General features: G+C 41.1%; 2 protein-coding genes across 8 annotated transcripts in view; one reads left to right on the top strand and one right to left on the bottom strand.

The window, feature by feature from the left end:
* Nucleotides 1-5,502, bottom strand: part of LOC144091525 (uncharacterized) — a 31,492-nt gene extending 25,990 nt beyond the window's left edge. For 5 of the 7 annotated variants that reach the window (XR_013305742.1, XR_013305740.1, XR_013305741.1 and 2 more), the window contains exons 1-2: nt 5,230-5,502; nt 4,782-4,829 (exon numbers count right to left, since the gene is read on the bottom strand). Coding sequence is in view for 1 of the 7 variants with exons in the window: in XM_077623928.1 (XP_077480054.1) it covers nt 4,782-4,829; nt 5,230-5,321 (140 nt within the window). In the remaining 6 variants the exon portion in view is untranslated. Of the gene's footprint in view, nt 1-4,781; nt 4,830-4,946; nt 5,163-5,229 lie in introns of all 7 variants that reach the window. The other 2 variants (XR_013305743.1, XR_013305744.1) reach the window with 2 other exon arrangements.
* Nucleotides 5,503-7,450: 1,948 nt separating this feature from the next.
* rbm33a (RNA binding motif protein 33a) lies at nt 7,451-26,499 on the top strand. The gene is made up of 19 exons (XM_077624121.1): nt 7,451-7,697; nt 8,449-8,524; nt 8,700-8,748; nt 8,824-8,894; nt 9,197-9,446; nt 11,520-11,630; nt 11,740-11,905; nt 11,976-12,172; nt 12,348-12,732; nt 13,637-13,698; nt 16,461-16,593; nt 16,959-17,311; nt 17,756-18,010; nt 18,138-18,428; nt 18,753-19,448; nt 21,304-21,498; nt 22,535-22,714; nt 23,063-23,151; nt 23,601-26,499. The coding sequence occupies exons 1-19, from the start codon at nt 7,679-7,681 to the stop codon at nt 23,647-23,649; spliced, it is 3,627 nt and encodes a 1,208-aa protein (XP_077480247.1). The 5' UTR covers nt 7,451-7,678; the 3' UTR covers nt 23,650-26,499.
* The last annotated feature ends 1,179 nt before the right edge of the window (nt 26,500-27,678 follow it).

The following is a 27,678-nucleotide window of genomic DNA, read 5'->3' as shown; positions in this document are numbered from 1 at the left end:
AACCAAGTCATTTTTAAGTACTCGTAATCGTAGTGGTTTTAACACAAATAGGTGTGGTGTGATACGAGTCATGTAAACATTACTACATTGCAAAATTAGCAGATGTGCACATGAATTAAGCTTTTAATTTGATGATAAATGAATAAAAGTTTTACAGATTGAATATCTGTAATTGTTGTATCGAACCAAATTGAAAAAATGAGATACAAATATATTTACCCGCATTTACAATGCTCAGTAGAACCTATTTACTTGACAATTAGTGAAAATGGAAAAATGATTTAGCAACACCGTGTACACACCAAACAAAAGTCATAATGTTTATTTAATATAGAAGACAACCAAAGATGCTGCTCTATGAAAAGTAGCATGAGGTTTGAAAATAGTATTCACTCCATCTCCATATTTTACATATAAAAATATATATAAATGAATAACAAAAATAAAATGTCTCTGGACTACAATTCTAAAGCAAACAGATTATATTAAATTCATTCATTCAATATTCATTGAGTAAAAATTATTTGAATGAAGGTTTCATACAAGGAGAATTTAATCAGTGTTTGAACATCTTATTGTTAATGAGGACACTTCACACTAAATATTTAGTCAAACGCGTATAAATAATGAACAAACAACCGAAAACGACCTTGCAAAATAAAATTAAAATGACGGGGAAAATATTCAATGTGCTCTTACATCAAATTAATTTAAGGAAGCAGAGTTAAAAATTAACGAAGAACGTGTTAGCTTTTAATTTTGCCCCCCAAAAATGAAAATCAGCACTTTGAGGTAATTTTCCACAGGGATGCACGGCCTTTGTTTCACCAGCTCATCTAAAATGGACGCTCTTTTCAGTTTTTTTTTTTGTCTCGGAGCTATCGACAACACTGCGGAGTCATAGTCCAGACAAACGAGTCACAATTGAAAATCACCGTCGTACGGTAAATACAGAAAGGCCTCCATTTTAAATACGCAACGGTGAAAGGGGGGAAAAAAGAAGGTGACGACAAATGAAATCCCCGCCGTTTACGACAGACAATGGCAGCTGCGGCCGAAAAAAAGAAAAAAAAACGTTGAAATGAGCAATCCCAGACATTGTAACTCAGCTGCTTTCATCCAGAAAGCATCATGGCGTCATACCTCGTGACCATATCGTGGGTGGAGACTAAAAAGACTGCGGGAGGACTCAGCATTTTAGAGCCGAGTCTCAAGTGAAAATGGGATAAACATCGAAATTTCTACTGTACAGATCATTACGGGTTAGTTCATTCAAGGTCAAACCAACTTTTATGATTGACACCAACTTCAAATTAACACACCCATGTCCAGTTATTTTCGAACACGATACCGCAAGTCAAATCACTTAATTGGCTTAAAACAAATTAAACATTTTGTTCAGCTAAGCAGACAATGAGAAAACAATGGAAAAATGTTTAGTGGCTAACATTGTCTCCCGATAAAAGAATTACTGTAACTACTGTTCAGTTGTATTTAACTTGTATTGAACATATGAGCAAGGAATAGTAACATTTTTACACATATTGGTCGCAGTCGACATAAGAGAATGACTAAGATTTATTTTTTGTTACCATTTTAGAAAAACTGAGTTTAACTGGAGAAAACTTTAGGAAGCTATTAATAATTTATCAATTTAGCTCAGGGGCTAACATTGACATTTATAGATACCCGGTCAAAATGGATTAGACATCTATCCCTGGACCTTTGGTCAGAATTATAAACCAGAAATTTCTACTGGCCTTATTATTATTTTTAATCATTAGCATGTCAATATTAAATGTTAAAGGTCAAGTATCCTAATTAGCATTACGAGACATTTTGATGCAGATTGATCACAGCAAATGATTATCAATTTCAAATATCGGCTAGCAGGCTCCTTGACAACAGATAATCGGAGAAGGTCTTGAAAAAATAAACATTTTCGATAACCACTGCCCGAGTAGAAATCCTTTTTCAACACACCAACTCAAATGTTTAGGAAACCCAGCAGTGAAGCAACATCTCCCTGCGGCTATCACAATGTTCAGAGCATTCCTAGAATTGCTGTTTTGCACTTGAAACATTTGCAAAATGCTATTGAATGAAGGGGTCAGCAGAGCCCTTACCCGCTGGGGGGGGCAGGTAGACACGCTCCGATGACCATTTGCATGAAAAGCTATTTCTTAGGATAATATTGGGGGCAAAAAAATAAAATAAACATAGACTAAGCAAACAGGTGTTTCACTAAAAATATCCATATCTAGTTTTTAGAGCATAGTTTCTCTGGGGACGATCGTGGACCAGAAAAATGTTAAGTTTTTATACAAAATTGACAAAAAAAAATGTTATCCTTTTTTTAATCAAAGAGTTAACATTTTCCTGGAAAAGCAAAAATCTTAGGTGAGTATGTATGACCCTTCAATTCTGCTTCAAAAAAAGGATGGTCCGTATTTTACTGAGTACCACAACCATTTTTTTTAAACCAGACTTTCCATTTTAAACTAGTGTTTGACACATGTCAATGCGAGTAATGCAAAATGATGAGTTAATAGTTTTGAGGGTTCAACCTTCGGAAACCTTGACTTAAATAGACAAAAATGGGCAAATCCAAAATGTCTACAACACAATTCAATCAACCTGAAAGTGTGGCGACTTTCTCACCTTCCCTTAATTATAATTCCACTCATTTTTGACCGACATGACTTTCTAAGCGCACCACTGAAAAACAAATCAAGTCAAGCGCTATTAAAAGAATACGAGGACAAGTATGTGCTCTAAGTAGGTGTTAATGAAGAGATCTTGTCCGGGCTGGTCACTGATACGGCAAAAAGATAAACATCACGGAGCCAAAGTAAAATGTCATCTCAAAGCGATGCTTCCAGCACATTTTTGACAAGTGACAAGTAAGTGACAAGATCATTTAACAACAAAAAATATTTTTCTTGTCACACCAAAATCTGCCACTCACATGTTGCTTCACCAAATTCCCTCAAAAATATAAAAAGGTCATTTTTTATATAGTATCACAATATCAAATGAAGTCAACATAATACCATAAATACTGTAGCATTAATAATAACAAATACCACAATTGAATAAAATCTACTTTTTTAAATTGACTGCTGCAGTACCTCCTCTGTGCCCCCCAGACCCCCCAAAAATCAAACTGCAAGAAATTCCACCTGATGCTCAAAATCGTCACTCTAAAAAGATTTGACATACTTGAGCCAGGTGTACAGCTAATTTTAATTCTTACATTTTATTCATCCTCAATTCTACATCCCTTCAAAGTTTATTAAAAGTATACGTTTCCAATCTTAGCATGTGTTATTGATTGTGATAGCTTTTTTTCCAATAAAATTATCAGTCATATGTTTCTTATAATATCAAATGATTACTATTTTCTATTTTCGTTGCAATAATTCTATAGTGTGAGTTTAATTTTGGAAAATTCTATGATTGAACAAATTTCCATGGAACGCCTTGAACGCAACACAGTTTATTTAAAAAAAAAAACACCCCAAAAAATTATAGTTAGCTTAACATTTTCACGACGGAGCAGCAGGATTTGAGCAGAAATATATTTCCCAAAAATTGGGCATAAAAATGGCTATCAGGGCAAAGGGACGTGACCAGAAACCTAAGTTGAACTGTAACGAATGAGACAAAATGGCTACTGACGTGACATGACTGAGTCGGCGTGTTGTTACTCGTCACGTGGACTCTGTACAGGTCACAGGGTTTGAGTGAGGGGTGTGGGGGGCATAAAAACAACACAATGAGGCAGCCATCTTCACCCTCCAAAAAAGCTACCACTGAGCAGGGAAGACTGTGCAGACTGTAGTGAAGGAGCACAAATGTCTAGACGACCTGAGGCTGCAGACAAACAATAGGGGCGGGCGCATAACGCCAACTCTAGGATCTTGTTATGGGCAAAATACTGGGTTTTATTGCCGTTCACATGCGGGGTAAATGTAAAATGAATTGCTCTTATGCAAGATATGAATAGTTTGAACTCTGTTTGCCTCACAGTTTGAAAAGGTAGTTAAAAGTGGTGGAAGGGGGCAAACATTGTTCATTTGGATCGCTACTAAAGATTGAACAATACTATTGGGTGAGAATGGGAAAGTGGCTGATGATCAGTATATAAGGTCAAGTGATTAAGAAAATAAATGAAAGGGAAGAGAAGGTGACAAGAGTTGGTTAGTTTACATTCCATGTGAAATAGATACAGTGGCTCCAAAAAGGTTACAGTTATGTTGAAAGAAGTAGTGAGTTAAAAAATGATTTTATTGGGTTTTTTTCCTCCATTGTGAACAATCCCCTGGAAAGTGTTGGCACATATGCACTATTCAAATTTAAAGGGCATCTGATTGAGTCCAAATACAGATTTGATAGTAGGCTTGCCTAAAGCTTCTGTACTTGCTGCTGTTTGGAACTGTTCAGCATTCCAGCTGATGAAAAGGTAAGATACTGCTGGCACAATTTTAACTGTAGACAGTATGTAGTGGTCTTCAAAAGCAGTGATGGGCATGTATCCAAGTATATTATAATATCGGATATAATGGATAAATAGTTTAACATTTGTTAAATCAGGCAATAATGAAAATCCATCAAAGTGTGGATGAGACGCACTGTAAAATGCCATTAAAATATCAAAACCTGCTTCCATTTGGTAGAAAAACTGTAGTCAACTAAAATTCACACATCAAAGTGAATACTGTACATTTTAAAAAGTTTATTTAAAAATAAAAAGCTTAAAAAATATATAAGCAACCAACCTTTTTGTTTGATGCCTTGCTCGAGGGGGACTGCTCTTTCCGTGAACCCTGAAAGCAACACGCAGAGTATAAAAACGAATGACAGCGCAAAATATGTCAAACAAAACATAAACAACGACTCTTTTCACGCCAGCTGAAGAGATGACTCCGTGACAAAATGCATACCTGGTACGGGGTAATACATTGGCTTACGTGTGGAGAAAATCCGAAGTTTGTGAATAGTTCGGTGGGGACTTGCAAAGGTAGCTAAAGTGCGGTGAGATGCGCTGCGCATGCTCCTCGGAAGGTTAAATAAGCGCCAAAGCACGTCTGCTTCGTTCAAATCTATTGCGTCGTGTTCAGGTACCGTCGGTTCGTTGCAACTCCATTCAATGCAGCCGGCTATTAAAACATTTGCGTAAATGTAGTGTATTAGCAGCATCGTGTATGTTTATGTTAGCTAACTCACCTGTCTGCGCATTCAGCGAAATGTGCTGACGCACCAAAACTTTGGCATCTTCCCCCCACCGCCACCCACAACAACAACAAAATTTCCCTCATGATGATGGCTCCTGTGGCAGCTGGATAAAATCCTACATTCGGCCAGCTACCCTCGGTGAAAAAGATCGAGTAAAGGAAGAGAAGACGAGAGGAAAAAAGTCACTGTCCTATTTTGTCAATATCAGACATACTCCAGACAGTCTCGGCGCGTGCGCGCATGATTCCGCGCGTGCACGCTGGATGGAGCGGGAATAGGCGACAGATTTGATTGAGAGCAAATCAGACCAATAGCGGAGCGAGGAGGATAGCGTCGTCCAATCATAGGGTTATGTTCAAACAAGATACCGCCCATCCCGCCTCCTTGATCTTCAGTTGACAGACTCGGAGGGCTTGAATAAAACACCAAGAGATGCATGTGGGTCACAGACTGGTGCAAATTTTTCTACAGGGAGAAAGGATCAAACCAAAAATAGAGGCATGCACTAGCTTTATGAAATTAATAACTACAACGATAATTTTCTTCTTAAATATACAACCGAACATGAACATTTTTTATATCTGTTAAATAATAGTAAACTAATATACACTAAGGAGGTGCTAGCAAAAAATACATGTTTAATATTTGGTGTTATTTTCAAAAGGGTTAGGGTTAAGGTTAGGGAAATCATGTATTCACAAAGACCAGTTTAGATATATTATTTTTATATTATTTGCACTGTAAGGAGATGTTAAAATTATATGTTGTTTTATTATTCCTGTCCTCAAGATATAACAGGACAAATAACATTGGTAAAATATGTTGCCAACCTTTTCTGTTTATAATGTTTTTTTTCCGTCAATGTGATTAAACTTAACAGAGATATCACTGTTGCGGTTTGTTGCCAACATCTGGAAACATTTTTAGTTGAATTTTAAAACATTTTTTTTCAGCTGGGAAAAAGCTACAAGACACAAACCACAGTATTGTGTATTTTGGGATAGTTATCATTTAAATACACTCTCTGTATATACACAAATTCATGTTCAGTAATGTTACATTTTTGTTATTCAATCCAATATTAAACAGCCTTTCTGTCAGACATTTTTATGTTGTTTTTCATGTATTCTTGAGTAATGAATGCAATTACAGTTTTTTAATGGTGACAATTTAAGCCAAGGAATGAATTGACGTACTTTCCAATGTGAAAAACTGCAAATTTCGTCCTCATAAAACCATATGAAACATGTCTGGATCCCGTCAAAAGCATGTTTTGCCATCTTTTGTGGGGAAAATAACAAGTCTTGTCCGCTTTGGCTTTGCACCCTTTTTTTTAAATTTGCATTGTTATGGAAAACCACTGGATTTGGAAAGGGCATAATAGAGTGTGACAGCTCCTTCTTTTCACTATTTATTTGGAAAAGAAATCAAAATTCCTGGGAAAGTGAATCCAGAAGGGGGTGTGCGATGAATATCTTAGATTTTACTGTCGGAAACATCTGTTTGTAATTAATATTTAATGAAAAAGGATGTATAGTATATATTACTATGCACGGACAGACACAAAAACAAAGAAAGAGAACAAGTGATTGAACTTAATATTGCTTTTTAATCCTCTCAGGTCATTAATATGCACACTGTCTTTCACAAAGTGCCCGACCGATCCCCACCATCAGCCATCTTTGCAGATATTGACCTGGTTGGTGCCACAAAATTGCTCCTTCCTCACAGTGGGAACCCATAATGAGGCAATACAAAGAGGTTTCACTTGACTGCTCACCTCTCTTTGGTTGTCTCTCACCGTCTTTGTTGACCTTTTTTCATCCCAGGAGGAATTTCGGGGGGGCTGGAATTTCCCTGAAATGGACAGCAAACAAATTGTCCAATATAAATGATGAATGACAGGGGGACGAGATGAAGAATATGCACTGTTTTGAATTTTTATGACTGGAATAATCAAGAATAGCATTTTATTTCAATGCTCCTGTATTCATAACTTTGTCACTTCTGAAGTCTCTAAACAGTATTTCATCTTGTGATGGTTTATTTAAATTTGATTGCTTATTCTTCATCTGGAAGAGTACAACAGGTATGCTATCTTGGCACAAGTGCTTGTGAATTGTGTCTTTTCACAGGCTCTCTTCACGATTGTATATTCTTCAGTTATTCCGAGCCTTGCCGATAGGGGTCACTGTTGTTTGCTCAGCTACATTGAATCGTTGGGAGCGGAAGCTGACAGCTCTGCCATGTTGTTCTCAGCTAGTTAGCAACTTAGCCGAGCGGGGGCCAACCATCCGCGATTGTTGTTGTCGTTGCTCTGTAGAAACGCCACTCATTTAAATTCCCCGTTTGTCTTGATCGCGATGTCGAGTTACTAAGCAAATAAATGTTCCTCGGATCCGTGTAGTCACACGCGTTAGAAGGAAAGCGCTCCAGCACCATGACGGCCAATGACGAGGGTAGGTGGCTCTTTTCTTCTTCACGGTTGCAATGCTAACCTAGCCGAGTGGCTAACATTGTTGTTTTTGTTGACATTAGTCAACAATCTTGATGTGGCTACGTAAAGCATAAGACCCACATGGGTAAAAACAATTATATTTGTTAGGATTTTGGAACATCGGATTCAATTTTTCAACTAGATCAACCTTCGGGGACATCAGCGTATTTAGCATTAGCATTGGGGGAAATGTGTATACCGTTTTTGCTATTGTCAGGAGGGCAGATCATTTAAAATAATTTGAATTTACAGTAATGTTTTGCATATTTTCGGTAGAAAAGTCATATAGTGCATGCAGTATTTTTATTTATTATAGTGCAGCATAGATCCAGTTATTCGCAGTAGAAGACCCTTTAGGTCTGTAATACGTCATAAAATGATGCCGGGTTCTGCAAAAAATCGTATGTAAATCTGCTATGTAAGCATTTTTTTAGCGGAGAAAAATATTCATCTTATTTCCTGGCAATAATGCAATAGATATACATATGCATAAACATTGGATCTTTATGAGATAAGCAGCAAATGTGAATGGGATATTTTTAAAATACAGATTATATTTAGCATAACAATGGTCAAGTTATATTTCTGGTGGTGTCATATTAAGAGATTTTATAAAATAATTTTACATTAGGGTGGGTCTGGCTGGGGAAGTTGGTAGAGCGGTTCATCAAAATGTCATTGGTTAAAATATATATATTTTTTTTATAACCTAGATTACACCTTTGAATATGACAAGCCAGGAACGGAGCGTTCACGCAGGAGGAGGGGTGAAGACGATGATTTAGAGAGGTAAGTAAACTCCTATGAATAACTGAAAATTTTAAAAAATCATATTAAAAGGTTGACTTACATTAGTACCAATATAAAGGATTTTATAATGACCGCTGTGACAAAAGTTTGAGATTTTGTGAGAAAAAACAACATTCATGTTCTGTATTTAATGGATTTGTCTTTTCCTGGAAAGTGACCTGGAAGATTATTTGTTGGAAGAATTTTCACCTTTGGGTAAAAAGGTAAGATGATTTTTATGTGTTTATATCTTCATATGTTTCCATACACATTTCAACTTTTTCCATGTTCCCTTCAAGAATCTTTCTGAAGATGAAGATGAAGAGCTGAATGATGCTCTCCTGCAGAGTGATGAAGATGAACTAATGAGGTAAGCTATACCATTCATTTTTTTCAAGGCAGCAGAGTACCTGGCTATAGGCAGAACGATCCTAATGTCTAACTACCATAAAGCTGCTACTACTACTATGTTATCTATTGTATTTTTAGGTAAGGTACTAAAACACAGGCAGTACAAATATCTTAAGAACTATTTAATTATAAACACAAAATCAGTAGGCATTAGAAATGTGCTTTGCTAAAACATGTTTTTGATTCATCGTGCAGTTTGCAGGCAATACTTTAAATTATTATTTCCAATATACATTAAAAGTGGTATTTGTATGTGCACAGTGGCCAGGAACTGAGCCTCAACACATCGCACAGATTGTACCAGCAAGAAAGCACGCAGAACTACTCTGATGACGCCGTCAACTTGGGCACCGACGACTACGAGGATGTGGGCGTGGAGTCTGGTTACCCGATAGGTCAGCAGTACGCAGAGGACTACATCCAGGGTGAAATGCCCCAAGACCAAGTGGATTACACTACGGACCAAGTGCTTGACATCCAAATCAATGAGTCCATCGACGGAGAATTTCAAGTGAGTTTATTTGAATTAACTATGTGGTCTCTTTTTAATAGGGGCTTCCAAACGTCTGTGATGATCTGATATTGTTCAGATGATAATAGTGCAGCGTAACCAAATTGGGCATACTCTGCCAAGTTGTCTTTGAAATAAAGTGATTAGTGTCGTATACACGCAGCCAAACAACACATAAAAAAGAGCTTCTTTAACTCTTGTTGACAGCTAATGCATAGCCCCTTAGATATATGATGTAAATTATTAGTGGTGTATCCAACATGAAATAAGCAAAATGGCCCAGGGCAGCAAGTGGAGTAATGTAGAGGTTGCCCTCATTTAAATCTACCGGGGGGATAGTGAACATATGTTAAGTAAGCTCTATGAGATCTTCACATTAATTTGTTTGATTGGTTGGTTCTATTGTAACTGCCTTGGTATTGCAACTCATGTGTTCTGTCAGTGTAAACACAGTTGTATAGAATGGCTCACTTGAATTGTGCATGGGAATAAACTGTCAAAAAATGATACAGGCATTAAATTGGAATCGGGTATTTGAAATTGCTGATGTAAATTGAAATGTTTTGATATTTTTTAGAATCTGAAATTCAGTACCTGACCGCAAGGACCTCTAATAGTTGAATATTTTTAAGGTCATGCAAATATCGATACCAGGATTTGGTATTATGCCAAAACTGTCTTTATAGCAATGTATTTATTATTTGGGAAGTCTGCAGAAGGGCTTTCAAGCCGTATTGTGTCCAAGAGATGTCTTTTCTCTTTGAGTGACAGTAAGTATCAGAAATCTTTTCAGGTAAAGGAGATGTAGGCTCCAAGTCTCCTTTTTTTGGTCCTTGCTATCTCCCCACTGTCGCCGGTTAATTTCTCCATCACACGACGTTTACGCTGACGGCTTGTTTGGTGGAGTGCCATTGTGACCTTGGGCCTTGGTATCTTTGAGCGAGTAAGGAGATGCTTTGTGCTGCCAGTCGCCGAGGTTAATGTGTGCAAGTGGGTGGGTGGCTGTTTGATGGGGAGCTTTTATGTGGATCTGATAATGCATCATGCAGGTGAAAAGATTATTGACCTTCCCGAGGACAACCCTATACACGTCCCGGGTGATTGATGGTGAGCTTCTCTTTATTTGTCCACACACACACTAAGAGGATCAAAGATAAGCGTCAATCTCCGCGCAAATGTCCGCCGCGGTCCATTTAACCAGCATGGCATGCTGTTTTGTACTTGGAAAAACTATTCGGGCACTCTACTTTTAACCCTGAAGGGAGGTTAAAATGGACTAAGATATTTGGAGGTTTTCACCAGTTTTCACATACTTCTTCACAAAATAGGCCATGAGCAATCAACTCTGAGAACCAATTACAGTTGTCGTTAATTTGCTCCCAAATGTAGCGGCATAAATTGTTCAATACTTTTGCATGAGTGGTATTTACTCCAATGTTTACTTTTTTTTTCTGTTAAAGATGGCATAATGGTGCATACTTCCTAGGTCACTAAGATACTTGCCATTGACACTTTTTCTGGCTGTGCTATTAATCGAACATTTGTAAACCCAGTTTAAGGGATTAAGCACCCTTTTTTCCCTTGTGTCATTCTTTCCACCGACTCCAGTGTTTAGTTTTTTAAAATATTTTTTTAAGAACCTTCAACCAATCAACTATGAGATACCTCAGTAGTCACACACAAATATCATCACATTATGAATTTGCGAGCTGTTCTGCGTTTCATTCTTCTAATATCTGCACAGTGGAGTTTTTTTTCCCCTCTCAAAAAAATTTGCCAAGATTTTCCATATCATGTCCATCATTTACATCTCATTGACTTTCAAATGCTGTCAGGAATAGTAATGAAGCCGTGCTCCTACTGTTATGTTAATTTCCTATCGGAAGAGGAGGCGGGAGGGGTTTAACATGGTGCCTACCGTAAAATCCTTTGCACAATCTTTTTGTTTGCCTTTTTTCTAATTAGTTTTTTATTTACTTATTTGGGTATCTGGACTCTGGGCGGGCAGAGTCTGTTCCACAAATAAACTATGTTAAATAGCTTCCCTCAACATTTTAATATGTATGTCTACAGGACAATGAATATCAAAACTACGAGGATGAAGGAGTCCATGTTCAAGTGCAGGATTTGGAGAATGAACAGCAACAAATGGCACAAGACTCGCAGCTCTTTGAAACATCAGAGGTAGACTTTTTGTTGAATTAAGTGATTAGCAAACGCCATTTCCTGGTTCTTTTGGCTAATTGCAATGTACATGGACAGAGCACACTCATCGTAAGTCTTTTCACCCCAGGTTGAAAAAGAAGCCAAGCCCGAGGACCCAAAAGAGGACTCTGACGACGACGATGACGAAGATGGAGACTCCGGTCGTATCCGCTTCAAGTCAGAGCGAAAAGACGGCGGTATCGTGCGCCTCGCTGATGCTGGGACTAAGCGGAGGAACATCCCGGAAACACTAGGCAAGAAATAGTCTTTAATCTCCTTTTGAATGTTGCAAAGTGTGATTGAATGTTTGTTGTTCCACTTCAGAGCTGTCGGACAAGGCCAAAAAAGATCTTATAGAGTTCGAGCAACAAGAACGGCAGAAACGGCAAAATCGCTATGGGGGCCGAGGAGGAGGAAGAGGAGGAGGCTACGCTGGTTTTGGCATGCACAACATGAGAGGAGGAAATCGTGGAAGGATGAACAACCACGGCTTCAACCAAAGAGGCAACATGGGAATGCGGGTAAAACTAAATGTCATTCATAATCTTCTCTTTTCCTGACTAATGTTAAAAAATACAAATGGCATCAAAATATCCTGCCTTATCAAGGAGGATAATTTCATTTAATGATGTGTAAGAACAAGGCTAATAGTATTGTTCTTTCCTTCCCATCCCTCTCACACATCATCATCATCAGTCCTCTCGAATGCCTCTCCTCCATCTTCCCCATCAGCAGCAGCAGCATCACCACTCTTTGTTCCGGCCGCGAGGACCCCACCCCTTCCAAGATCACGGGCGACCGCACGGGCAGCAACCCCTGCAGCCTCTTATCCCGCCGCACATGACCCACCGATTGCCGACGCTTCAGTCCCAGATTGAGCCGCCACCACCAAGACCGCTGGTCTCCCCGCCGCCCAGTTTCAGCCATCACAACCAACATCAACCCCAACACCATCACCACCACCACCAGCAGGCGCCGCCGCCACCACCACAGCAGCAACAGCCGCCGCAGCAGCCCCCACAACCCAAAAACATTCACATTAATCCTCATTTCAGAGGCTCCGCGCCATCCTCCGTGCCAGGTTTGTATTCCTAAGTGGAAAAATACATGTATTTATGCGAGGGTCTGCAATGATACATAACTACATTTCGACCACATGGGCACGAGCGGACCAATTCCTCCTTATTATATCCACTAGCCGCCTCAGGCTCTCTGGAACATTTTGCATTGTAAATGGGCCTCACCGGATTAGCGTTTTTTTTTCTTTTTTTAAAATATCCGCACAATTTAAAATCTTGGTGCCAGTCCCTTTTCACCTCTTCACTGCCAGGACCACATGTTTGGATTAGAATGTCATTTGGTCATTGGGGTGAATGACAAGTGAATAACCCTCCCACTAATAGGTTTATCTTTTTTTTTTGTCTGGTGACAGCCACATTTCATTCTTTCCGATGGGTTTATCTGGCCTGACTGTCCCTGGCCATACAGAAATTTAGGTAGAACGGAGGGTTTTTTTTCATGCTTTTGCTTCATTGGCAAAGATGCATCTGCCTTAAAATTGATTAATGAAGTGAATTGGAACCATTTTTTTCAGCGGTAATTTCATTTTTAAAGCCTGTAGAATGGATTAGGGTTAGATATTACCGTGATTTGGGACCAAGACTAAAACAAATAATTACCGGTTTACCAAGTAATTTAGTATTTTGCTTTAGGATATGGGTAGAGCGTGACAGTCAACGTTGATGGCTTTCTACATCAATGAAATTCAATAGCTGTGCTTTGTTTCAAATGGACTAGCTGGTAAACTAGGAGTCAATGTGGTAATCCTTCTTTTGTTTCTTCCCCCAGTTAAATAGTGCCATCTCAATGTGTCTGTTGTAAAATTCAATCTAATGATTGCCTCCGTCTTCTCTGACTACTGCCCCTCATTTTCATTTTCCCTCCCCCTCTCCAATATCCCCCTCCACACCTCCCTTTTATTGCAGTGCCCTTGATGCCTCCTGCTCCGAGCCAACCCAGGCCTGCTGTGGGTCCTCAAAGGTTCCCTGTAAGTAGCAGCTGCTCCTCTCCCCCCCCTGCCGCCGCTATTCGCTGGAAAGCTATCTGGTGTGAACGTATCATTACAGCAATTAGAGCGGTCCAAGCACTGTTCAGGCCAATTTGTAAACACTGATACCAGCCGCACAACTGGAATGGGGCGATAGGCGCTTTAGACGGGTGGAAGTGGGCGTGCCGCGGCGGGACTTAGTTAGCGGCTCGTCATGGATGGGCAGGAGCTCAGGCCAGCCTTCTCGGCACATAATGGAAGTCAGGTTTCCCTGCGAGTTCAAATTTCCTTTCCAGGAGCGTCCCAAAGGCATGGAGAGTGGTATTTGAGTTAATGAAACATGCTGGTATTTTCATGGGGCTCAAGGGGGTGGGTGGGCCTCTCGCCCTTTTGTACCATGTATTTATTCCAAAGCCAAATTTCACGTCAAGGATCTGGAGTCCTCCTGTTAGAAAAGAGGCTTTATTTCACTCTCAGAGGATCTGACTAAAGGATGACAGAAATGCCTTTAATTTCAGGGAGGGGAACAGCTAGTTCGCTTTTAGTGACCGATTTCCCCCCGAATCGAATGGCACTTCGCCATTACGTCTTTTCAGAATGCGCCTTTCTACATGGTTGCGTCCTGTGTTGACATGCAATTTTCCACTCGCGGCAGTCCTCATCAAAACATAAGTATATTTTATTTTCCTCGTCTCCGACCGCCAGTGTCATTATTTTGCGGTTAATTTCCCCACGCACCCCATTTGTGAAGTATTGATAGCCCAACAGCGGGGGGCTGTTTATTTCTTTCTTCTATCTAAATCTGCCAGCGCTAGCTCGGGGGGCTGCAAGGCTACGCAGAAAAGCAGTTTGATGAAGAGCGTAGTGTCAATTCCCGTGCCGCCAATCGAATTTAAGCAGCGGTTGCCACGGCCACCATTTGCAATGCACGTGTCATTGCAGCCGGGAACGTCCCATTTATCAGTGGACCAGTGATTGCTAGTGATTATCATACATTATCATCCCATCAGATCCAATTGCTGGAGGGAACGGTGGGGGTGTGGGCTTAAGATGTATTGAACGGAATTTTCATCAGGGTGGTTTTGAAATTCTTACTGGTTAATTAATGGAACCCAATTAGACTTTTGTTTCTTCCCCCAGTGCCCAAACATCACCATACGCTTGTCCATAAATGATCAAGTACGTAACGGGGATGAATTTATAGCGACGTCATGTTTGAAGAAAGCTCTTCCATTGCGTGACTGTCTTGTCTTTTGTAAAGTTTATGGGTATTTGCGTGAAAAGCTTTTCCATCTTATTTGTGACCGCTGAATTTAGTTAAATGGCAGCCTGTATAGAGGCAGGAACAATAAGAGACATTACACAGTTCCTTAAACTAAGTCCATGTTCACCATTTGCATTCTTTGGGATCTCTCATTATGATTAGTCTTGGTTATCCCTTGGCTAGCGTGAGCTCAACATCACTCACATATTGAACAGCCCCGTAGCCTGTTTATAGCGGATTAGAACTGAGAGGATGAGCCGTGCCATTATATGGACGCCTGAGTCCTCATTGTGCAAACCTGCCCGTCTTGACCTTTTTCAGACACTTGGTTGGCGCTCCCGGAGTGACCCCCACCTCCTCACCCCTTCACCCCCTGTCTTTGTTAAGCCCCTTTGATTAACTTTCTGTTAAGCAACTTTTGGGGACTCGCCGTGCCTTCCAGCTTTTTTCCCAAAACATGGCCACGTGGCAGAGAAATGAAGATGGATTAAGCCTTGATAGCATCTTAAGTCATTCTCAATACGCTCGGAGGAGGCTAGCATCCCATTTGTGCAAGTGGCACATGTTGAATAGCAGGTTAATTTTTCAACAGAGATGAATGTTTGAAAGAACAATGGAGACTGTTATGAGAGGTAATTGAATTCCAATGAGGGATTAGATGCTTGTTATCAGCTTTTCCTTGGAAGATAGATGGAAAGTATGCAAACGGTTAGAAAGCTAAAGTGCTTCAAACAATGATGAGGGCACTTATTCCCTCTTGAAATCCTCCCGCCTTGTTAGCCTCGACGTTTCAAAAGCTTTTTCAAGGCCCAAGTAGCATTAATGCCGATTATACTGATTGGCACCCATGTTCAATTCCAGGTATAATCCAAAATTTGCACTTTTCCTCAGTCCAGCGTCATTACCATATTCTCACAAATAATGGCCATGGTTGTGTTTATTTACTCACCTGCATTGGAAGAACAGTTTATAGAAATACTGTAATTGGAATTTCAAAATGAATAGAGGGTTACTTGTAGTGGTATCTAGTACATCTTTGTCATTATAGAAATGATGGTCTATATTTTGCCAATTAGTGTGGAGACCATCAATTGACGATCAAGTAATTATTTTTAAAATCTAATTATTTGTGTCAATGTCCTCCTTTTTCAGTCATTTTTTTTTCAATGAAAATCAGTCATTTAAAAAAAATATTGGACAGTAAATATTTTTTTCCACTACATTAAAAATTTCACTTATTTTATATTGTTTTATATATTTTATATTATATATTATATATAATGAACAGGAAGAAATTCGCTATATATTCTCTTCCATAGTACTCAAAATGTCCTCAAATTGTATTTTGCAAAAAAAAAAAAAAAGTGAAGTCAATGCACACAATTTTTTTTGCAGACCCCCCAAAAATCATGAGTCGTGCCAGCTCTGGCCTCTGCGTGGTGATTTTGACACCTGTGTTCTAGTAGTACCTTTAAATGTATTCCTTTTGGTTTCCAAGGGACCGGGGGACTTCCATCAGCACATGCCAAATAATTTTGGTCAGCCCCAGCGGCCCCCTCATCACATGGAGCCTTTCAGGAACCCACCGCATCAAGGCCCCCAGGACAGAGAGCAGCCCCTCTTTATAGGAGGTGAGTCCCATGCCAAGCTTGCACAAAGGTTACATTGCTTCTCCTGGCAGAGTTAATTTTATTCCACATCACCTCTGGCGGTTGTACCTACAGGGCGCGCCCCAAGAGCAACACTCATGTTAAATGCATGTTTGTCCATATGCTGTACATTCATTTGAATTGAGCTGCGGGAAAAGGGCATTAAACATATTATTTTGCATTACCGTTTGCTAAATGTAGTACATAGCTGTGCTGTTTACCCTTTCACCTTGATACCACTTTCAGCTATCATGTTCCCCACACACAGTACACCTGCAGAGGGAATTTCTGAAGGTTAAGTATTCTATTGTTTTTTGTTTTTTATTTTTTTCTTGCTTGTCATACAGGCCCAGAACGCACAGATCCGGCAGGCTTTCCGGGGCAGCTCATGTTTGATCACCAGGGCCCCAACACGCATATGAACAGCAACCTGCAGCAGCAAATGCCCGCACAGGGCCACATGGGGTTCGGTCCACCAGGACCGGCCTTTGGCCAGCCGGGCCCACAGGGCCCACTTGGACTGTTCTCTAGAGAGCCTCCGAGACCCAGCCTCCCCCCACCTCAAGGCCACCAGGGGTTGGTCGGCTTGAATCAGCAAGGTCCCCCTCCCAACCAGGCCAGGCCCTTCATGAGCCCTCGTCAGCCCTTTAATCAGCAGGGGGGCCTTTTTCCTCATCCCCAAGCCCAATTTGGCATGCAGGTACAACTAAGAGCAGTTACTTATCATAACCAACATTTTTGTTTTGAGTCTTTAGATTTTAAGATTTTTTTATCCTTTTTACGTATGTTCTCGTAACGCATTACACTAACTGGTCTGGGGTTTTTATTTACCCTGCATTTGATTATTTAAGTGATTGCTGCACCCGAACAATATTTACACAAATAAACATCGGCAGCAATCATATTCAGCCCAAGTGAAGCGTAAAGGTTAGACTACTTATTGAGGCCAGATCTACATTGTTATGAGACATAGACAAGAGCGTCCTCTAGTGATCATAGGTCATACATTCCGCCAGTGCTGCTTTCCATATTTTTAAGTATTTTACAAAATTTCGCGATAATCCTGCAATTCTGGTCTCATTTCAGTGTGTTTGTTGCACTAGTTAAATTGAAAAAATAACAAGAAATCTTTGCTATTCTTCAGGGTTTGTTACACTGCCCCCCTCAGCCTCCAATTCAGGATCCTCTACCTGCCCATCAGCCCATGCACCAACAGCAACATAGGCAGGATCTCCTCCATCACCAGCAGCCGCAACAGCTCAATCTCAACGAACCTCCTCACTTGCTGCACCACGGCCAGAATCTCTTCCAGCAACAGCCGTCGCACGGCAATCCAAGGCAGTCGAGCCCCCGCATCCAAAACCTACCACAGCGCAACATGGGCAACAGGCAAAGAATGGTGAGATGGAGTTCCTAAATACTGGTGTAAAAAGTACTAAAGTATTTCTTTAACATGGAATATGTGATATTTCCACTTTTAAATTTAAATCTAAAAAAAAGTATTCCCTGCACCCCGCTTTTTTCAGAACACACCTCCTTCCAAGCAAATCCACCCTCAGCGCAACAGCAACCTACGGGAGCTCCCCATAGCACCTGGCAATACAAACATGAGCGCCTCCCGCCCCACCGGCCCCCTCCGTACCAATGTCATGCCTGTTGCCAAGGCAACGCAGGGGGTGCGTCCCGTGCAGCGTGCTCAAGCGGTGCCTGTAGGCGGCAGAGGAAGAGGCCAGGTTGCTGCCAATCCCACCCCACAGCCCCTGGCTATGGGCAGGACAGTGGTTTGCAAGGAAATCACGAGCAGTACACCATCACAGGTCAGATTTGAAGATTAAAAAAATAGTTTGGTAGTTCCAAAATGGAACACAGTTTGACAGCATTCTCTCTTTTGATTGCCTCAATGTTTAATTTTAAATGAACGGGTCAGTAATGAGCACCACTGCTAGGTTTAGTCAAGCATATTAGCACATAGGAAAGTATTCAAAAGCTAATCAAATAGTCGCTAATGCAGCTTGTTTCCTTTTGGGGGCACAGATCAATACAAATGCCTCATTTTCCAATGCTATTTACGTCTCAATGTCACGCCCTCTCCACTCCTCTGTAAATAATTGCGCTTTTGTGTTGTTTTTTTTACCCCCAAGCCGCTGGATCCGGACGAGGACGAAGAGACTCGGCAGTATCGGCTGAAGATCGAGGAACAGAAGCGCCTCCGAGAGGAGATCCTGAGGAGGAAGGAGCTGCGAAGGCAGATGCAAGCCGGCGTCAGGAAGAAGGAACTGCTAGACAGGATCAACACACAAGCTCCAACCCAAAGCAACACCGCTTTAAAGCAGACGACAACCCCACAGAACCAGCCGGCCCCACCCGCCCCGCAGCAACTGCTGGCGCCGGCGCCACAACCGCAACAGGGGCAACGACCGCCTCCGCCACAGCTAAGGCCAGGACAGCTGGGCAATCCCAACGGCGCCCCTCAGCTGCAAACGCCACGTCCCAACGTCAAGACGCGCTTGCAGATGGGGAAGGCAAATAGCCAGCAGCTACAGACTTTCCGACCCGGTCCGGACCAGCAGCGGAGCCAGCCCCCACAAAGCCTCCTGCCCCAGCAGAGAAGGGCAAGTGGGCCGCTGAATGTAAACAACCCCCCCGCCGCTCCCAACCAGTTTACTCAGATCCCCCAACCAAACATTCCTGTGACTCCCGCGCTGGGGCCTGGCCAGCCCCAGGCTCAAGGACTTCAACCTGGGGCTAAAAGAACAGTGATGCAGCGGGCCAAGCTTGCTGACGGCGAAGGCCAGCAGGTGCCGCAAAAAGTCAGAGTGGTCAAACTTTCCGGCGGGGTGAGCAAAGATTTACACTTCCTTCTTACACTCCCGGGGATAGTTATAATCATACACATGTGCAGCAGCTTTATCCAGCTTTCATGCAAAACAAGGTGATTTATAATGCAGAAAAACCTTGGTTTTAATTGGGAATACCATATTTTCACGACTATAGGGCGCACTTAAAAGTCTTAAATTTTCTCAAAAATAGACAGGGCGCTTTATAATCCAGTGTTCTTTATATATGGAAAAAAAAATTCAAATGTGTCATTCATTGAGGGTGCGCCTTATAATGCGGTGCGCCTTATAGTCGTGAAAATACGGTAGTTTTTCTCTCTTTAAAAAACGAAAAATATGTAATTGAGTGGGGAAAAATGGTAATGAAAAATATGAGGATATTCGCTATAAAGACACTCAAAGGAGACAATTTGAGCAATTTTCACCCATGCGAGCTTTACTGGGACGTCCATGTCATTTTGCTGAAATTGATCTCTTCCTCCTGATTAGACGGGGGAGCTGATATTTAGGACGCGCTGTCTTAACGAACCATGAAAGAAAGTCGTGTGACATTTATCCACAAAGTTGGAGGACATCTCGTGACTGCTTTTAAAGGTTGACATTCTCTTATAAGGGCAACTTCTAAAGACGGGAGGGGGGCTCACAGAGTGACAGTAACCGCACTAAATCCCACCCTGATTAGCACTAGCGCCATTTTCTGCTGTCTTGATAAGTCAATGCCGTGCCTTTTAATTACCCAGCAATCTGTATTGAAGGATCACAAAAGCCACGCATGTTAAACACTCATACTGATGTTTGGAATAAGACGCCCATCCCGGAGGATGGCGCTGGCTGCAGATGAAGATAGCTGGGTGTCAGCGCCTTAATGGAAACCTGCGACGCGGCTATCGGACGTGCCGCATCTCGGAGGGGCGACGGATAACGGCAGATGGAAATGGCGAAAAGATTCTCTCCCTTTCCTCATTGTTCGGCTGTCATTGACGAGAGCTTGACAATGTTATCTGCGTTCTCTTCCTCCTCCGTCGCTTCCCCCCCGCCGAGCCGTCCCTCAGGTGCGAGGCAACAAAGGAACGCCGATCCAAGACCCTTGTAATTAATCTTGGCTGCTCGAAAAAGCAAGAAGGCGGGAGCTGTAGCGTAATACCTGTGTTAAGAAAGTTGCCACTTTTGAGGATTTGGATTTGTATGGCTTAGGAAAACTGATAAGAGGCAAAGTATATTTTCATCAGGGATAATACAAAGCATTGCGTGACACAAAGGCCTCGGAGGAGGAAGAGGAGGAGGAGGGGGAGTAGGTGGTGGGGACGTGAGGGGGGATGGGGTACACATCCAGCTGCTGTCGTTCCAGTGTAATGCAGCTTAGTATTTGACGGGTCCGATTGGGAGCTTTGATTTCTATAGGGGGGGATTAATCCATTTACTACACTACTGTGTGTGTGTGTGTGGAGGGGGGGATAGGTTTGCAGATATCGCCTCTTTTCTCCGCACGTATTGATCCGTCACTTCACAGAGTCTCACGCAAGAGACGACCTTCAATTCCTCTCCGCGTGTCAAAGCGGCCCACTTTGAGCTGTGACTTTATTTGATAATGAGTCCATCACTTGGTCTAGTCGATCCTTATTCGGCGCCGACTGAAGCCCTTTTTCGCCAAGAGACGTTACTCGGTATACGGTTCACGGTTTACAAATTCATTCAGTTTTTGGATTTTCCGTAAGAATCCCCAAAATGATGCCAAATTCTTTTCTAAATAGGAATTAGTGTGAAGTAATGCCTCTTGACAATTAGTCTTATTATGCTCCGTTTCGTCATGATCCTATTTTCTAAAATTGTGGCTGGTCCTTGTATTCTTTTACAGCCAGGAAAGGTCCTGCAGGCCACAGGTATGCCAATGCAGCAACGGCAACTGTTCCACCGGCTAAGCCCCTGGCCGGACAACCCTGTCAGGCCAGGCGTCCAACGGAAGGTCACCATGGGCGAACAACAGCCGCACGGCATGGGTGGAATGCAACAGGCGGGCCAAGGGGGCATTGTCAACTTGCAGCAAAACAGGGTATGTCTGGAAGTTATAGATCCTTGAGCAAAAATTCAATTCTTTAACTCATCCTTAAATTTTAACATGCAGTACTCTTGCTAATTGGAGGGATTTGTAAATTTATCACTGATAAATCTGCACGTATAGAAGTATTAATACTATATTTGTACTTCTTAAATATGGTAAGTTTCACCTGAACTCCATCGCTATTCAAATGAATAATGTCTATATATGTCCCTTGTTAAAAACGTGTAGTAAATACCTTCTAAATACACTTCATGGACAGTCTTAAATGCTGAACTGCATTAGTGGTGCAAAAAGTTAGTCATTTGGTTTATGGCTCCAAGGCAATCCTTGGTTTGCAATGATTATGAATGCTGCAAAGAAATCAAAAATACTCCTAAGAGCATTTGACTATTGTGCAAATTAAGTAAAAAGAACTCACTTTTTTTGTCTTTTATGAACGGCCCTGCCTCACTTTGATGGTTTCATAGCACACATTATGGAGTTGTGCTGCAATAAATGTAATAAATATTGCTCTTGCACAGCTACATTACGTCGTACGCCGGTAGCCGTGAGATTAGACAACGTGCCAGGTGTATTGACAAGCAGAAAGCAGTGTTTCACGGGTGGGGACTACAGCAGGTCCCCTGGCCTCGCTGCACGCCTGTCACCACCAGGCTCCTGTCACACCCACTGATGCTGACAGGCTAAGGCAGCCACCATAACACTGCGCGCACACACAATGCTCCCCCCACGCCCATCTCCCTTTTGCATCAGACGGAATATACCTCTCACTCACGGGCTCCCCGTATGAAGACGTGCCAAGGCGCGTGCGGCATGTGCTGACATTGATGTTCTCTGTAGAAATATGATAAGTCAATCACAGGAAAGTCATCCATGACTGAGGTGTGTGCAAAGAAAGCAATGAATATCTCCTTTAGGGATCACTACCGCTCTTCTTCTCCACACTGTTAGATAAAGGATTGGTACGTCAGCGTGGTTGGGAAGAAAGGCTTTGACTCACGCTAACATCCCGGCGGTTTTGTCACAGGTCGTGGTGTCGGGCCGAGGAAGGGGGGACGTTCCCATGGGCCGAGGGGGTCCTATGGGCGCCAGGCAAGGCCAGAGGGTCGATGAGAATCAACGGCGCACCGTCACCATTGAAGGCCTCTCGTTGTCCACCACCGATGTACAGCTGCAGAGCTTACTGAAATCCATCGGCCCAATTGAGGCAAGTATCTGTTTGAAATGACTGTGACCAACGGGATTGCGCTGTTTTTTTTTTTTTAAGAAAAAGTATTTACGGAACAACGTAATAGGAAAAGATGTAAAATGTGATATTACTGGCATTCAAGTGTGACAGTTAACTGTGGTTTCCTTGTAATAGAGCAGATATAGGAACTAAATGAAAGGTAAGGCATATTTCCCAAGCATGATCAGAAAGCGCCCTCTGTTGATCAGATTATTTAGTTTCACATGTGTCAATGAAGTGGTCCTTCTGTCTACACTCAAAGCGCCCTCTTGCGTTTAGTGAAAATCCCCTTTGATTTACAACTGACTTCTTATCATTTTATTGCAGATGTTCAGAATGATACCTCAACAAAGGAAAGCAGTTGCCACCTTTTCAAGTCCCCAGCATGCCGCCAGCTTTCAAATAAGCTTCCATAGGTAGGACCCTTTGTCTATTTTATATTAATACAGTGGACACTCGAAAGACAACATTTTGGGGTGGAAATTTGAGATTATTAGAGTCCTTCTCTAGACCTAATTGAAGCTATCTTCAGGGTCAATTGAATTTGTAAAATGTCATTCTATCTTGCTAAAAGGACAAAATTGACAGGGAGGAATGTTAGATGAAATCAATGTGTGGGATATTAGCAGACCCTTTTGTCATTGGTTACTTGCAACCACAGTGCATTTTCATTAAACCCTGTTTCTTAAAAATGGATTGCAAGGAACTGCCACCATCAGGATCCAAGGTAAGGATGTCTTTTTAAAGATACTTGTCGCAATTTAAAGACACCCTACTCGTATCTTGATATGTTTTGTCATACCAGGGATAAACAACCCCCCCCCACGCACACACTATTAACATGACTGTCGCACTCACTCCACAGGCACATGATTGATTTATCCCACATTGATGTGAAGCTGATTGACGGATGAAGCGACTGCAATCATAACACAACGGTCAACGCCATTCTGCGCCCCATCCCCGCCGGACACACTCCCCAACCTCCAAACAACATCATACGATGCAATGTCGTCACCATTTTTGGGTCAGTCAACTATCATGTCTAATCACTGGTGTCATCCTCGGAACTTGGAACAATTCGACGTGTAACAAACAGCATGCTTGATTACGTGGTCCATAGTATTGGAATGACACTGGAGACACATTCAAGTCTAGTTTATTTTGTACAGTAGACATGGATATTAAGACACAGGACAATGGTTGCTCCTCTTTCTTCATAACATTCAGTTTGTGTTCGTCATTAAAAAAAACATTTTATTTGTTCAGGCTGAGTTTGTAATCATCTGTGCTACCTCTCTAGATGGCAGCATCAGTTATTTAAAGCGGAATTGAGGCGTTCCACTTGTAACTGTCGTTCTAAACCAGGGTGTGGCGCTCTTCAGTTTAGTTCAGTTTGCTAATTATGACCAGAAGTTTCTTTTCACTGATGGACATTTTAGTTGTTAACTAAGGAGTCGTCGTGCAATGGTACTTTTTTTAATTAGCTGGCGTGCATTGTAGTATTCTGTACAGGATTTCTTCAGTTTGTTTTTATCATTTTTTAGTATCAATACGAGCAGATGTTGAGTAGTTGTCTGTTCGGCTGCGTTGACTGACTCCTTTTCAGTTGAAATTGGGGAAATCCAAATAGTCTGAATAGTTCGATAAACCTTAGCCTCTGGGTTGCTGCAAGTCAGAATAAATATACTTGTAGTAATACTTGTAGTATACGATATCAGGACGCTTGAGGCATTGCGATGTCAGACAACTTGATGCACTTTTAACATTTTGCTCACAACACAGTGTTAAAAGAGAACAGAGAATTCCTGACAAAGTGACAAACTGCAGTTTTTAAACTCGAAGCATCAGGTTTAGAAGCAAAATCAGTTTACCGCAAGTATCGCTCAAATACTACAAGTAAAGAACAATTTAATTTCATAGCCAATTTGAGGGGGCAACCATTATCCATGTAGAAGTCTGATGTACATACCAAGACGTTGTCCCACACACAAACGCTTTGTTTGGAGTCACTAGCAAGCGTGCTGTGTCAAGTTGAGGACATTTTATGTTAAATGTCCAGCCGTAAAAATATTTTGCTTTTAATTTCTGTTGAAATGACAATGACCGCAATTGTGTTCGTGTAGAGGGGGAGAGAAAAAAAGGATTTCTTGAGGGGAAAATAAAAAAGATGGCCAATATAACCGTGAACAAGCGGGTATGTGAAGCCGGTTGAACTTCAGCGTGTCTGACGTCCATATTTGTGCTGCATTTTAGAAGCTAGATGTCATATATTCATGTTCTTTTAATGTTATATTGCATATACCACCGATGGGGAATCCTCAAATGGACGAGTATTTTTTGTTACCTCCTTACAAGTACTACCTCACAAATAATAAGGGGATTGCCACTGAATTTTCCCAAAATGAGACGAGAGATCATTTGAAATGTTTTGGCCAGACAGAAGGTAAAGATGGCTCTTTTTGATAGTTCTTTTATACGTTACACACAGGGAGTGTTCCAGGTAGGAATATATAAATAGTGGTTTGTTACACACATACCGACAGACTGAACAATAGTGACTATTTCCCTTCTTTGTGACCATATTCAATAATGTTTCTCTTATAGTGGCTATAGGCTATATTTAAAAGAATCCTAAGTCATTATATCCAGTGTTGTCGAGTTTGTTGTTAGGAAAATGGTCTAGTACTGACAATTATGAATGTCTGTTTTATAGACAACATAACAAATCCTTGTATTTTCAATGCGGAAAATGGAATGTGAAATATAAAAGCAAGTTGGTTAGTTACCAGATAAGCCAGAAAGCTTCTTCCCTGTATTTTCTGGCAGTCTGGATTCCATCTGGCATTGTAGTGCCGCCAAAAGGTCACGCTTGATATTGCTACTCATAGTTGCGCGTGTCGTTCTTTGTCAACGTAAAGCAGAACGACGCCAATTTCTTTTTTCTTGCCATTGGATGAGGGCTTTCACGTTGATAAACATCGGTATGTGTGTACATCACTTTAACTCACGATTGTACCCTAATGAGCCCAAAGGGCGTCACTAATAACAGTTAGGGAATTTTACTCCTTCCTGTGTGTATGTATTTTAAAAAAATGGAATAATCGATTGGCCTCGTCAATTTAGTGGTATTTCCTTTCAATTACCAAAACACATCAAAAAGCCTTAATCCAAGTTTGGCCGAGTCAAGCATGGAATGATCACATTTAACATGTGCATGTGAAACTTGTGTATGTTGTACATTTGTTTTCATGGATTGACACCTATTTTTTTATGCTTTTTATTCCTTCAAGTGGAACATATTTCTCAAAGTTTCTCTTATTTCTTTGTTCTTCTGTTGAGTTTTTGTACTAAATCCTTTGGATTTTTTATGGTTAAGTACTGACAATGTCGGTTATAAGGTTATAGCGATTAATATGGATAAGACAGATGTTCTTGTTACACCATAACTGATTCACATTGAATCGTTCTTCCATGTTTATTGAGGTATTTCTACATTAGATGCACTATTTGGAGATGTTTAACACACTTTACCTCTTGGTTGCATGTTTTGCACTTGCGTTGGTTCTTAAATGTTACTTTCTTGTCCTTTTTTTTAGCAGGGCCATCCAGTTGATGTCCTGAAAATATTTTGTTAAACTATTAATGCATTTTTATTTCTCTAGGTCACTGCCCCTTCCAGATGTGCAGCCTCAGTTTTATGTATTTAGTATTTCCTCAAATAGTGGCTCTACATTTAATAGATGTCTCTTTAAAAATATATCTGTTGGGGATACCTGTAACTAGCTAGTTAATGGCCTCCCCAGACTTAAACCCAATTTTGATTCTTACCAAAATAGCAGCACATAAGCAGTATTTCTGTTGAATTTGTTAAATAAATAAGCCTCACCTGAGCCACTATATGAGGATTTACATTCGTCATTTAATACGGAGTTCTTTTAAATGTTAATGTTACTAACAATGGGCCCATTAAAGTACTAATAATAGTTGTTAGTGTTGCAAACTCAAAACCCCTTAAGCTTTTAAAAGGCAAAGCATAATTACTATCCCTTTTGAGATGTATTTTAAACACATTAAGGAACATTTGCGTTACTGTACAAGTTTATTTGAAGTCACGTTACTTTAAAACTGGGTTCGATTTATATATATTTTTTTCTTTTAAAAATCAATTGCTAATTTTTTTGTTTACATAAATCAAACTCGCAACTTGCCCATATGACGGACACTTTCCGTAACTTTTACCTCAGCGCAAGATAATTTAGCCCCCCAACCCTCCCCGATACAATTATGGTCGTTGCCCCCTCAAGATGCATCACTTGAAAATAATTCCTTGACATCAATTCTTATTCAGGTGCAGCTGTGGCATCATTTGTGACCTCCATTGGCCGCCATTGACAGTGAAAGCTACAAGCATAGCTAAAAGTGTTTTTTTCCATGACCTAGAATGTTTTGATCAATTCAATAATCCATTTTTTTCCTCCTCAGCTTGTGGAGCCCTTCTCGTCTTAACTTTGCACTTGGCACTTTCTTACAGCGCTTCTTCACCTGGCTGAACACCTGGTGTGAATCCACTGAGCACTTTTAATCTTTAACAGCTTTACGTTTCTGTTTTCTCACACGTTTCTCCCCCCTTTTACCTCAACCTTGTTCATTAAAGGCTTGTGTATCAAACAGGGTGGCCCCAACCCGGATCGCCACTTTGGATATGGAGCAGACTGGTTTACTCTAAAAACCACTGTACACTTTTCATAAGAGCTTTTGACGCACTTTTTGACATTTGGACTGGTGGTGGTTGGATTTTTTTTTCCGCTGCAATTTTGTGAAAAACAACAACACACCATATGTTACTTGGTGTGGATGACTCACTGTTAGAAATCCAACTTATTGAGTTTTGGAGCAAAACTTGTCAAATTGTGTTGCCATGTATGTTCAAACTGATGTTT

Source organism: Stigmatopora argus, chromosome 17 (assembly GCF_051989625.1).
Source record: "Stigmatopora argus isolate UIUO_Sarg chromosome 17, RoL_Sarg_1.0, whole genome shotgun sequence".
In the NCBI taxonomy this organism is placed as follows: Eukaryota; Metazoa; Chordata; class Actinopteri; order Syngnathiformes; family Syngnathidae; genus Stigmatopora; species Stigmatopora argus.
The sequence above is the reverse complement of the archived record's forward strand: the minus strand, read 5'-3'. Positions and strand labels throughout refer to the sequence as shown.